The sequence below is a fragment of the Suricata suricatta genome, chromosome 7 (genome assembly GCF_006229205.1).
Source record: "Suricata suricatta isolate VVHF042 chromosome 7, meerkat_22Aug2017_6uvM2_HiC, whole genome shotgun sequence".
In the NCBI taxonomy this organism is placed as follows: domain Eukaryota; kingdom Metazoa; phylum Chordata; class Mammalia; order Carnivora; family Herpestidae; genus Suricata; species Suricata suricatta.
Genome location: NC_043706.1, coordinates 85,875,882 through 85,889,614, shown reverse-complemented (window position 1 = coordinate 85,889,614; position 13,733 = coordinate 85,875,882). Strand labels below are relative to the sequence as shown.

The following is a 13,733-nucleotide window of genomic DNA, read 5'->3' as shown; positions in this document are numbered from 1 at the left end:
ATAGGTGGGGGAAAATAAAAGGTAGAGAATACTTATATTTGGATATCTAATGTATTTCCTTTTTAATAAAGTTTCCTCACTCTATATGAAAATGTTCCTCAATCTGCTTAATTGTAATTACAAAAATCTTTCTTTTGTGCTCACACTTCCATATTTTAATAAAGTGTGCTTTAGTTTTTATCTACTTACATGCAATGCTAAAATTTAAACAAAGTATATTATACTTGAAATAAAATCAGTGTTCTTAAAGGGCTTGCATACATATGTGTTCTTAAAGGGCCACCCAACGTCCGTCCCTTTTTTAAGGGCCCTGGGACGGTTCGCAAGCCAGAGGCATTAACAAGTTGCCTGCCTTACAACTGGTTACACCTAATTTGAATTAAACTACTGTCGCAGATGACAGAAGCGCTCCTTTCATCTTTTGTAGGGAGGTCACCCAGCCCAGAGAGAGCGCCACGCTCCTTCTGGAACTAAACACATTGGCCCCGCCGTCTGTTGAGTCCTCCCCTTCACAACTCACACCTGGGTGGCCAAGGGTCAAGTCTGACCTCCCGACGGCGCCAGCGCCGACGCCCCTTCCCTTTGGGGAAGCAGCAGATGGCGAGGGCGCCGCGGCGCTGGTGCCGCAGCTCCCCGCCGCAGCAGGGCGGCCGCACTTCAACAAGGACTCGTCCGTTCGGCGCCAGGAGCTCCCTCCGCCTCCCGCTGTGCGCCGCGGCGGGAGCGGGCCGGGTCCCCGGGAGGGGTCCCCGAGTCTCTCCCCGCCATCCCCGCCAGGGCTCCCGGACACTACACCTAAACGCGGCGAGACTCCACACCTCTGCCCCAACTCAGAACCCGGAAACCTCTGTTCCCAGGGAGAGCGAAGCCGTGAGCCGCAAGAGCGCCACACGCACTACCTGACACGGCAGCACCCATTCAGGAGGCGACCCCGCCAGCGGGCCAGCGCTTCCTGGGAGGCAGCTCCAGCCCAAACCTTCGCGCGCGGCCAGCCCGCCACCAATAGCAACCCTGGCTGCGAGCGGTGAGCCAACGGGAGCGCTCGGACTAAAGGGGAGCAGCCAATCAGTGCCCTCCCGCCTCTGGGGCCGGGGCACCCACACCAGCAGCCGCTCTCCAGGCGTCCCCAGAACTGCGCGCGGTTCTAACCGGGAGCCCCACCGCCACTCACCTCCTTCCTGCAGAGTCCAGACCGTACATGAACTTTCCCCAGGGTACAATTTTGAGGAACTGCAGCTTTTACTGTGTGTTCTGTCTCAGGAAGGGAGATGTGCACGCGCTCACCTCCGCCGCTTGCTTCTGCGTAAACTCACCGCACAGCCGAACGTTTCAAAAATTAGTGAAAGTGGAAGAGCGTTCTTCCCGTTCACTTAACCGCTACGAACCGTTTGAACAGGTCGACGTCTGAGCTTAAAATAGAAAGATGACTTGATAAAGGGTCTGAAAAAGTTTCTTTTGACACAAGGGTGAAAAGCCTTTATTTACTGAAGTTGGATCGTGTTCGTCTGGGGCTTGAAGTGAATCAAAGGGAGAACAAGCGCTAATGCTTCTAAAAGGGCTTCAACACTTACCTCGTTCGTTGAGGTCTTCAAAAGGAAACCACAGAGTTGCTAGGGTTCTATTACTAATGTTTGAGAGCTTACTATGCATCAGGCTTTATTCTAGGCAGTTTACCTGCACTAACCCATGCAATCCTCACAACCTCCCTGTTGCTTAATTCAACCCGTTTTACAGATGAGAAAATCGAGGCAGTAGACCCTTCATAGTTAGTGGTGGTCATCAGGTGAGAAGGAAGGAAGGTTAGAGGCGGGAATGGAGACAAAGAGATAGGAGACTAAATGAAGTCATCTGAGAAACACTAACTCGACTGAGATATTTAAATAACTAGTATTAGGGGCGTCTGGGTGGCTCAGTTAAGCATCGACTTAAGCTCAGGTCATGATCTCATTGTCCGTGAGTTCAAGCCCCGCCTGGGGCTCTGTGCTGACAGCTCAGAGCCTACAGTCTGCTTCCAATTGTGTGTCGCTCTCTGCCCCTCCTGCTCATGCTTTCTCAAAAAATAAATGTTTAAAAAATTGTAAATAAGTAGTATTAATGTTACTGATTGTACATCACTGATTTGACTTCACAATTAAAATGAATAACCACATTAATTATATATGATAGTGTGCACATCCATGGACAAATATACAGGTTATGTGAGGCAACCTATGGAGAATTACAAATGACCTGCTATTAAGAACGTTTTAAATCTATAATCAACTTTCACTTTTTAATATTGGAACTTATTCTAACAACCTAGTCAATATCAAAGGGGGAAAGGCAGCTAGGGAGTTTGCTGTTTTATTAAATCTTTATGAATTTTAAATCTTTCTCTTTGACCAAACTGTTTTTATTTTTTTTTAAACAATAAGAGTTATAGGACTGAGTAGTGTGCTAGGAAATGAAAGAAGGAAACAAAACTTTTACAGCTGGTAAGCTTTCTTTGTTTTAAACCTGGTCAGCCTTTCTCACTTTCCCTGAGGACTTAATCTGATTTCAGGAAAGTTTTCCAATATTTCACTATAAGGGCAGATTTTGTTTCAAGCAATGATTGTTCAAAGGGCAAGACTGATAATACGCAGGCAGTGAGAATCCCTGGATGCCTAGAGCCCAAGCTGAACAGGCAGATGGGTGGGTTTGCTTCCAGTTCTGTTGTCAGGGCCATCACTGAACATAGTGGAGCAAGCCCATGGTCATCCTCTGTGGGGAGGAAAGATATGAAAATAGCAATAGCATAAGGGTTTGGCACAAAATAGGCTCTCAATAAATGGTGGTACCATTCGCACCACATATACATGCTAATTTGCACATATCTTTTGTTTCTCTTTGGGTTTTCTTTTACAAAGCAAAACATTTTCTGGTTAGCTGTCACGGAAAACCTGTAATTCCCACCATAAGTTTTCCCAGAAAAAAACTTTTTGCTGATCCAACCCCCATAAAAGTCAGATGTCCTCCCATACCCCAACCCCATGCCTCTTGCTCTGATGGGTTACAAAAAGTCCCTGCCAACCACCAACTGGGAGACAGCTGGGTGCAGACTGCTGCAGTACTCAGGATTCAGAAAATAAAGGTCATTTTCAACTGAGTCAAAAGCATCAGGATCATGTCTAGACCCTTTGGTGACCTACAAAAATCTCCCCACCAGCCGCTGGGAAGAGTACTAGAGAACTGGGCTCTTAGAGTACCTGCGCTTAGTTGAGGAGAGGGCTAATCCTGCACTTCCATATAACTTTAGTGAAATCCTGCCCTTTGTATGGGGCTGGGGAATGGCATAGGAAGGGGAGTGGGTGCTTTCCAATTTTGGCCCACAGAAATAGTCTTTATGATAGTCTTCCTTTCACTAGTGTTAATTTTTTATGCCCATAAATAAAGTCATTGCTTCTTTGTCCTTCTCATTATGGGCCTCCCAGTGACTTTGAAGGGTATATTTTCTCTTCAGTAAAATGTGACACATACCAACAGCACAAGATTATTGGAAACAGTACATGGGGGGGGGGGGAAGCCTACACAGACCAGAAGATCAGCACCTCCAATAATATCAATCCTCTTTTAGCAGTTGTTAAATGAAAACTAAAGTGTATGAATCATAAAAAGCAGAGAGCAAGATTCCCTTATTTGCTCCCCAAGGAAAGTCCTGTCAAAATGGGACATAACAAGAAATGGTGAATCTATAATTCCATCATTCTTTTTGATGAAGAATATGCATTTTTTCTTGAAAGTCATTAGCCTCTTTCCTAAACATGAAAACTCTTTGTATAATTAACATACATGGTTTAAGAAAACAGTTGCTTTGCCTACTATCTGGGAGCTTGTGGAGTGCACATATTGAAAATGGAATATTTCCCTATTACAACACTACTTAACATTTATTTTATGAATAGTCTTCAACTGTCCTGTGATTCATTTATGGAGTCTCCTTGAAAATTGTTTTTTAATTAAACTATTTCTTTAAAGGATCTGCTAAAATTAATTGCTAAGTGAAGAAACTGTCATTCGTATCTTTATTTTTATTCAAGATTGCACAAACTGGACCAAGACCAAAATACTGAATCCACTTTACATCATTCATTGTAAAACAACATAAATCACATTTGTACTCTACCAAATAAGACAGTTTCTTTAAAATTATATATTGCGTGCTTTTAGATTCATGCTTTAGATATTTTACACTTGTCATTACTCTTATAAATAATTGCAACTTGACCAATTTGTACACCTGCTACTACTGTATAGTCAATGTGGGGAGGCATAGTTTTTGACACGAGAACAGATGAAATGGAAACATTTGTATGGATGGATGGATGGATGGATGTCACGTCTACTGAACTGTGACTACTATTTTGCCTATTTAGTGAAATGCTAATGTAAACACACACACACACACACACACACACACACACACACACACACACACACCGTTTCAAAAGGCACAATTTCCTGCACATTAAAGAACCATTTAAAAACACATGGCAGTTAAAATCGACGCCCTCAAGGGCGCTGTGAAGTTCATACAAATGCGATCCTAAACCTTGAGAGCAGACCTCCTGAGTAATTCGTTGGAGAGACTGTCCGCGAAGTCCAAGGGTCTGGAGCGCACGGAAACCCGACGCGCTTCAGCTACGCAAAAAGCGAAATTTCTTTGAGCCGCTTCTAAACCTTTGCTCTGAGTTTCACTATAGGACCTGGGACCTCTCACTGTCCCAAATCTGGCGCCCAATCAAAATAAAAACGGTTTTGTCAACCGAATCATTCTCCAGGAGCTCCTCTCTTCTCCCAAAACAGAACCATCCACTCCTCCCCAATTTAATTCTGTCCATGCCCCCCACACCCACCCTTTCGCGAGAAGACTCGTTATGAGTCGCGCTCGCCGCCTCCAGCCTCGGGGTCGCTCTGGTCGTCCGTGAAGCAGACGTCCACATCGCTGTCGTTGTCGCTCTTGGGTTCCCCAGGCTCCGGGAGGAAGTCAGGCTCCGCGCCCGGGCCGTCGCCCGCCTTGGCGAGCAGGTTTTGGCCAGGGTGGCGGGACTTGACGTGGCGCTCCAGGTCCCGGCGGCGCACCAGCACCTTGCCGCAGAACTCGCAGCGGTAGGGCGTGTTGCCCTCGGCGTGCAGCCGAATGTGCTTGTTCAGATTGCTGGGGTCTCCGAAGGGCCGCAAGCACACTTTGCACTTCAGCGGCTTGTAGCCGGTGTGCGTCCGCATGTGAATCTTGAGCCCGTACTTGCGCGAGTACAGCTTGCCGCAGTATAGACACAGGTGGCCGGTCTTGGACTTTCCGGCGCCGCCACCTACGCTGCCGCCACCCCCCGCGCCTCCCGCCGCCACGACGGCCGGTGGCAGCGTCCCCGCGTCCAGGCGGCCTCGGCTCTTCCCGGCTGCCATCTCGGACAGCTGCTGTGTGTGCATAGCGATCTCTCGGTCGATGCTCGCCAGGGAGCCGAGCTCCGCAGGGCTTAGAGCGGCAGCTGCTGCCGCCGCCGCCGCCGCCGCCGCCGCAGGCCCGCTGAAGTAGGAGATGGACTCCGGATACTTGAGCAGCCCGCCGAAGTGCAGTTTGAGCGGATAATAAGCGGCGGCGGCCGGTGAGCCGTAGAGTAGCTCCCCGTTGTAAACGGTAAAAGCCGGCATGACGGCCGGCAGGTGGCTGCACTCGCCGCCCGGGTACGCTTTGAGCCCGCCCGCGTCGAGGGCCGGCAGCGCGCAGCGCTCGACGGGCAGCCCGGTCGCAGAGGGCAGCTGGGCGAAACGCGCTCCCGGCAGCGCAGGCGCCGCTGGCTGGGCGCGCTCCACATGCTTGAAGGCAGACGCCTCTTCCGGGGGGCCGGGGAGCAGAGGGAAGCCGCGCAGGCCCCCCGAGCACGGTAGGCCAGGCGGAGGCGGCGGCGGCGGTTCACCTGCGAGCAGGCACTTGGAGTGGTGATGGTGGTGGTGCGCATGGTGGTGATGGTGGTGGCCGGCGCCGCCCGCCGCGGGGTTCTCCCCGCTTCCCGGTCGCCCGCCCAACCGTCCCCCGCCCAGCAACCGACCTAAGGCCAAGCCGGACCCCGGTTTGCCGCCGCCCTCCTCCCGGTAGGGGTCGCCATGCACGGCCGCGGCCGCCCTGGCCAAGCCGGCGGGCTTGAAAGCCGAGCGCACTCCGGGGTAGAAGGCGAGGCCGCCGCCCCCAGCTGGCGAGCCGCCTACGATGCCGAGGAAGTGGCCGTGTCCCCGGGCGGCCCCGCTCATGTCTAGGGCGCGGTCCGGCTGCTCCTTGCCCTTCTTGGACTGCCCCCACTTGGCCGGGGGCGACGTGGCCGAGGGTGCAGAGGAGGCCTCGCGCTTGATACTCTCCCGCGCCCCGCAGGCCTGGAGAGGCGGCGGGGCCTGCGGGTGGGGCCGCAGAGTGCCAGCCGGGGCGGCCGCGGCAAAGTCGGGCGCGGGGGATTTCGGAGAAAAGGGAAGGCCATCCGCGGCCTGGGCAGCGCCTTGGCGAGCCGCGTGCTCGTGGTGCAGGTAGGCTCGGCCCCCGCCGCTGCTGAGCACGCAGTGGAAACGTAGGTGGGCCTTAAGGCTGTTGGGGTATCTAAACGTCCTCCAGCAGTACCAGCAAATGTAGCGCTCCTCCCCTGGGCGAGAAAAGAGTGGGAAGGCAACCCTGTGAGAGGCGAACATGCGAAAGAGAAAGAAAACGCACCCAAAGCAAAGCCCGGATTTTGAACAGAGGTATGAGGAGGAACAAGAGTTTTCTTGGGTCCCAGAGAATTAAGTGAGTTAGTTCGGTAGCCCCACTGTAGCAAGCACTCCGAGAAGCCTCAAATGGCCAACTTTGACACCATCTCCATCCTCCCTCTGAGATTACTCAGAGGCCAGAGGGGTGACCTGGGCCTTTCCAACGAAGACTTCCTCCGGGCCATCGGAGCAAATCTTCCTCGGGAGGGCAGCGCTCAGGCAGGCTGGCCGGGGAAGAAACGAGAACAGAGAGCAGCTGTTGCTTTAAATCAAGTGTTGAGGCTGTGCTGTGCCCGGGCCCATCTGTTGGCGTTTGCAGAATAGGTGGCGTATGTCAAGGAGTTTGGATAAACTGAACAAAGACCAATCTAATGGTCGTGAGCGCCTCATTACCAGGAGAGACAATATCTTGTATGTATGGGCCATATGTAATCATTCCTTTTCATAGAACAATGCCTTTTATGTCCACTACCCACCATTCCCGCTCCCTCCCTGTCTTAAACATTTTGCCTGAGGTTTTCCTGGAGCGTGACCAACTGAAGGACCACATAGGGACTATAATCTGCTATTCTTCAAAATTATGTGTATCTTTATTTCCTCTTTAACCCCATTTAATTTGATGAGAAAAAAAGAAAAAGCCCTATGTCCTTAGAGTCTAGAAATTGAAGGATGATGTTGCATTATCTTCTCAGTCGTTCCACTTGGTAGCTAATTAACTCCTAGAAAGCTGCACCAGTCCAGGCTTAAAAATAAAGTCCTTGGAAAAAGGTAGCTTGTTTGATGAAATTAATATATATAGTTACGATATAGATATTTTTCATAAGTATACAATTCTCTACCAGGAACTATATACATGTTTCTGGTGTGAAGCCTCGTCTTGTGCTTAATATTATTAACATTAATTGAGGTTTTTTGTTTTTTTTTTTTGCCAAGGTCTGGGAACACAATTAAGGGATACAGGTATGAAACAGATTTTGATCACATGGTGGAAGTTAATTTTCACTTAAGAAAACTCTTGTTACATCTGGACAGAGAACAGCGATCTTGCAGTTGGGTTTCTTTTTTAGTGTAATGGTTGCTTGATAATGCTGAAGAATGCCTCTGAGAAAGAAGTCAGCCACAAGCAAGTACCCAGAGTTTGTCTGTCTTATTAAATTCAATGGAAAAGTTAAATTCCCTCCCCCTTGCACACAAGCAGTTCAAACTGCTAAAACATTACTACAAAAACAACTGGGAAAATACTCTAGATCTTCCTCCCTTCATGTATTTTACTTTTGGCTTTGTGTAAAGCAAGAAGTCCCCCTAAATAACTAAGATGAAAGTTCAAGGAAGAATCAGTTCATTCCAGCTGAAGCCAATGTAGAGCAGAAAGCAAAAAGAGTGGGTAGGGGAAGAGGATTTGCCTCTGGGAACCTACCCTAATTGTTTATGGAAGACTTAAGTAAAATCATTTCACTATTTCTGCTACAGCCCTGTAAAATAAATCATGGAAAGAAAAAAAAAAGAAGAGACTTCCTGGGTTCTCTTGTTGGGCATGCTGATTTAACCCTCCTTCTCTTTACCTCTTTTTTTAAAAAAAAAATTTTATGTTTATTATTGATACAGAAACAGAGTATGAATGGGGGAGGGGCAGAGAGAGAGGGAGACACAGAATCTGAAACAGGCTCCAGGCTCTGAGCTATCTGCACAGAGCCTAAGGCGGGGCTCGAACCCACAAACCGTGAGGCCATGACCTGGGCCTAAGTCAGGCACTTAACCAACTGAGCCACCCAGGTGCCCCTCTTTACACCTTTTTAAAGAAGAAATTTTCAGAGGCTGCCCTAGAATGACTCTAGTCAATCGCAAAGCCAAGTAAGCTTTCCTCCTAAAACAAAGGGTCCATATTTTCCTTAAAATTACTATGGAATTGAAACCCACTGGAGTTACTCAATGTTGGAAGAATAGCAGCCTTCCCTACTTATTTTTTTCTCTTTTCAAGATTAAGCAAATATGTTTTCTGTTTCAATATGTTCCTTTTTCAATTCTAATCAACTGACATGTTCTCTGGACTCTGAAATCCGACTTATGCCAGAAGTATCAAAGACACTTCATAGGTGATTTTGCCTCCTCTACTTGGTGTAACCCTGAGGTTGCCAAGATTTCAAGCCTGTCAAAGGTGGGGAAGTCAGGGTTCAAAAGAGCCCATAGATTCCCAAAAGGAAAACGGTGTCTATTCTGACATCTGTTTATAAGCTCAGTTGGGTGAAATGAAAACACAAGGGCCACCACTCAAACAGGTTGCTTTTGTATTATTTAAGAGTACCTAAGGAGGGGTGTTCTGTGTAGAAATGTCTGGTCCCCTAAAGGTCAGCAGCTGTTGGAATTGTCCTGTAGTGGCAGATTTGAGAGTTCTCCACTACAGATCTGTTATCATGCTTCTCTTTTACTGGAAGAAGTTGACCAGAGAATTTAATCTAATGTGATATAAGGAACAAGCTATTTTAGGATAATGTTTTATGAATACTGTACACACAAGTCTACCCACAAGACAGTGATACTTTTGAGGTAAAGTGATTCATCATTCTGAATAAACTTCATTCTGTCTTACCCATGAGTTGTTTATTAATTCTCACATTTGTATTAATTTCTTTAGCCCTATTTCTAAAGGGATGAGATTTGAGCAGGCAATTTGGGAGGAAAGCATATTAAAATTTTTTCACAGCATTCAGTATATTGACTTTAAATATAACTGTGTCTTTAGAAGAAATTACAAACCCTAACAATTGGCAAGGAAAAAAGAAAGTCATGGAAGCCTTGTGAATTAAAAGAGAGGTCTCAAGATCTTAACTCATATAGCACCGCTGAGGTTTGTTGGGTTTGCTTTTTTTCCACAGTGTTCTTCAGTGTTCTAGGAAAGGTCTGAAAATGTTCTTCTCTTTAGTTACTGCCCCTTATTTGCATAAATCCACTCTTGGCTTTGGAAGGGATCAAATAAATCTGAGAAGAAACTGGGATACATCCCAGATTCAATTTAAGTAGGGAGGGAGAAATGAATAAATACCATTTAAATGGAAGGGCTTCGGTACCTGCCAACTGACCAGCTGTAAGTACCGTAATGCTTCTAAAATGCCATGGAAATACATTACTCTCCTTCAAACCAGTGAAGGGAAAATCTTCCACCATCTAAAAAGGTTTGAGTTATGCTTTTGGAGCTCATGATATGTTAAGGCTTCTTTATGGATTCTTAACTGAGTAAATAATTGTCTCTGGGTATGCAATATGAAAGAATGACCCCCGTGTTCATAAAATGTATTTTTCCCCACGCCATCGCGAGCCAGATTATTGTCCCTATTATCATTTTCTGTTGATTGTAAGGTGGTAGTGGTGACCTAACTTCTCTGCTTGCTTAGACAGGGAGCATGAATTCAGTTTTACACAGCTCAAGAGAGAGGCCCTGGGGTTGCATCCAAAGAAGAGAAGAGCTGGAGTCTCACCCACCCGTGTTGGCCCTGGAGGCCCCCTTGGGACACGGTACCTTTCTCATCATGTGTCGGAGTTGCAATTGTGGGGATGTCGAACCACTGAGCCAAGGAGTTGGAATACCACACGGTCAGCTCCTCCCCTGGCTGGACGTCTCGCAGTGCTCGATAGAAGATCTGCGACACAAGGACCGAAACAGCTTGCTGTCATTTCCTGTGTAACTGGTCTAAAAGCAACTAAAAGGAAAAGTTCAAATCCTCACTCTGACGCTGTGTGACCCTGGAAAACTACTGGACCTCTCTGAACCTCGCTTCCTTCATTCTTCAAACGAGTAAAATAATAGTGTATGACTTAGAGGGTTGTTGAGACATTTAAATGAGACCTCCAGCTAAAGCACTTTGTTCTTAATATTGGTGACCCCCTCAGTAACAGTTAGGTAGGTAGAATTGGCAGTGGGGGGCGGGGAAGCCCACAGTACCTGTCCTCCGGGTAAGTCTGCAATAGCTTCGAGAGTCTGTTCCTGAGGGTTCCTGGCTGCCCGGATTAACCCTATCCATTCCAGAGGGGAGCCCCCCGACTCGTCCACCAGCTCCCCTCTCACCATGCGCACCTGCAACACAAGCAGTGGTCGTTCTTCCCCGCGCCACGGCCAGGCCCACAATCCAGAGGGAAAGTTTATCCAACACCCCACCCGACTCAGGAAGATGGTTGTGTTCGCTTCGGCCAGAATTACCTAGGAAGGTAATTCCTAGAACCCTTGCTTGAGGAAGGAAAGAAGACAGGAGGCTGGCTCCTATTACAGTCCCCCCTCTCGTCCCACCTTGGCAACGCCAAGAGCGAAAGCATCCTCCCTGGGCGGCTGGGGGAGGGAGGGTCTTGTACCAAGACGTCCCGCACCCCCACCGCAGTTCCTACTCTTGCGGTTCTGAGAGCGGCCGGTATACGAGAGGAGAGACGTCAGCCCCTGAACCCAGAGTTTCCTCCACCTTCCTCTCTGCCTCCCCTGGCTCAACGCACCGCGTCAGGATACGGAGGTGCCTACGAGCCCGGCAGCGAATGTTGAACGAACAAAGCGCCCGCAGGATGGCCGGCTATTTAAAAGCAATTAAAGCGCGCTTAAAGAAGATGACTTTAGACTGCGGGGAAGAGGGTGAACGCTTGGGGACATGCGGATCCCGCTGGCCGGCGCGGGAGCAATTTCTTACAAGAACGCTCTAGGCAGCGACTAGGCAAAGCTAAGGTCCTCCCCCCGCCAGCCCCCCACCGGACTCCTGCCTTCTTTGCCGGTAGCTGTTGGAGGACCTTGCCGGATGGGACGCCTCAGGGTGGACTGGGGTCTTTAAAACCGGCTCTGATCGGGGGTCTATACGCAATTCGGGGAGTCGGAGCTGGCGGATCGGCCCCGACGCCTCCCAATTAGAACACTGGACTCTCAAAGCCTGGCTGCAGGCGCGGGGGACCAGATGCCCCACACGAGTGGGTACTCCTCGCCCTCAGTCGCGGACCCAGTCGGAGCCACTACCTGGCTCACTCTCTCTCCATCTACCCCCAAACTCCCAGCAGACATCCGCAGGAGGGGAAATACTCTGATGGCGAGGTGGGAATGGAGGGGGGTGTCCTAAGAACTGAGAGTTTCCCAAAGATTGGTGTGGTTTTTTTTTTTTCGGAGCACATGAGATTAAATTATTTTAAGGCTAATTTATGCCTTAAATCAGCGCGTTGAAGAGAAGAAGGTGAGAAAAGTCTTCAACGCCCTGCGCGCTAACAGAGAAAAGGCACATTTGCAGAGATACTGGGCTCCCCGCCCCCCACGCCTCTCCGAACGAGACCCCGGAGCTTCAGGGAAACCTCGAGTTCTGAGTGGTCCAGGCACGTAAAGAGCCCCATGCACCCCGCCCGGGCGCTGTCCCCTCTCAGCCACACATCCTTTCCCGTCAGCTCGGCCCACGTCCAGCTCACAGTTAATGCGACTTGCGAGGAGTTACTGGAATCCCCCGGCCACCTGGCAGCATTTGCAGGTAATGACTCAAGCACCCCTTTCCTCCGCTTGCCCTGTCTACCCCTGCCAGGGCCAGAGCAGAGGGAGGCGAACGGCTGGGGGCGGAGGTCGGAATGGCTAATACCTTTTTCTTGGGCCCGGGTTCCCTGCGGTCTGACAGGTACTTGCCCAGCTTGAAGGTTCCGGGCACCGGCCCCAGGCGCAGGCCGGCCGGGATGCAGCTGTCGGCGCTCACGCTGGTGGCCGGAGCGCGGGCTGCTCCGTGCATTGCTGCCGCCGCCGCCAGGCAGGCGCGTGGGCGCTCTGGATGCAGTACAGGGCTCGGGTGACAGAGCCCGAGCGCGCTGGAGCCAGAGAGCCGCACCCCGACGTGCGTCCTCCGCCCGCGCAGTGACGCGGGCGGGCATGCACTGCGCCTTTTCAATCAGGGCGGACGCCTTTTGGCACCGCGAGCGCAAGGGCGCGGAGTTTGGTGAGAGAGTTGCTCTGCGCAGCAGCTGCAGAGTCCCACCCGAGAGGGTCACATGGAGTGGTTCCCTCAGCCCTCTGCATAATCGAGGCCTCTGAATGGCTGGCGCACAATGGTCCAGGCGACCTTCCCATTCCTAAAAATCCAATTTGTCAAGGGCGAAGAAAAGGCGCTGGTGAATCAAAGGTCCGGCGGGACCATTAATCCTCAGCATGGGGTATTGTCCTCGAGACAGTTACGATATTTTAAGTGACAAATCCACTGTATAATTTCTCCATAAATTTTACTTCCTTTTATTGTTCGCCGACAAACCAGTTTTGGGAAATAAGTGACTACTTTAAGTCTACTTGGCTGATTCCTTTGAGCCTTGGTCTACTTCAAAGATTTTTAATTCTCTCCCCTTGGCTTTATTGTAAAGGAGATTAAACAAAGAGATAGGGACTGTTTGGAGGACTTGTTAACTTCTATTGATTTCTGGCGTGTGCCATACAGAAATTAGGCAGGTACTTGATGGGAAAACACCAGAAAATACCTACACTTTTTAAATAACGACCATATTACCATTTCAGGGGATTGGGTCCAGGCCAGTTGTCTATTTAAAACCGCTTTTTCGTTCCCTCTCTCCAGGTTCGCCTTGAAACCTCCCGACTAGTTTTTGTAGACGTGGTGAGTTGTACACCATCACTCTCGGGTGCACCCTGGACCCGCACTTTCTCTGGGAATGGAAGCGGCCTCGGGGCCGTGGCTCTGCTGGCAATCCTGTGCCTTGTCCTCACCAGAGGATTGAAGAGGGGTGCCCGAAGATTGGGTCTCCCTCACATGCCAACCCACCGACTCAAGCCCTGGTTTGCTTTTACATTTTAAAAAGGGAGGAAATCCTTGGTGCTGACTTAAAAAGGGGGACAAAGCTTACGTGAAGGAGGATGAAGTGGGCATTAGCAACACCTGCTTTTAGCCCAGCTCATGAACTAGGAGAACGCGCTACTCCGGAGTTTAAACCAGAGTGCCGGAGTGCTCCTTGGTCTTTTTTTCTTTTCCTTTTTTCTTTTTCTTCTT

The 13,733-nt window shown here is 49.6% G+C and overlaps 1 protein-coding gene across 1 annotated transcript; it reads right to left on the bottom strand.

Moving 5' to 3' along the window:
* Window positions 1–4,893: 4,893 nt before the first annotated feature.
* On the bottom strand, window positions 4,894–12,476 carry PRDM13 (PR/SET domain 13). The gene is made up of 4 exons (XM_029943358.1): window positions 12,333–12,476; window positions 10,688–10,819; window positions 10,265–10,385; window positions 4,894–6,647 (listed from the first exon to the last, which is right to left on the bottom strand). The coding sequence occupies exons 1-4, from the start codon at window positions 12,474–12,476 to the stop codon at window positions 4,894–4,896; spliced, it is 2,151 nt and encodes a 716-aa protein (XP_029799218.1).
* Window positions 12,477–13,733: the final 1,257 nt, after the last annotated feature.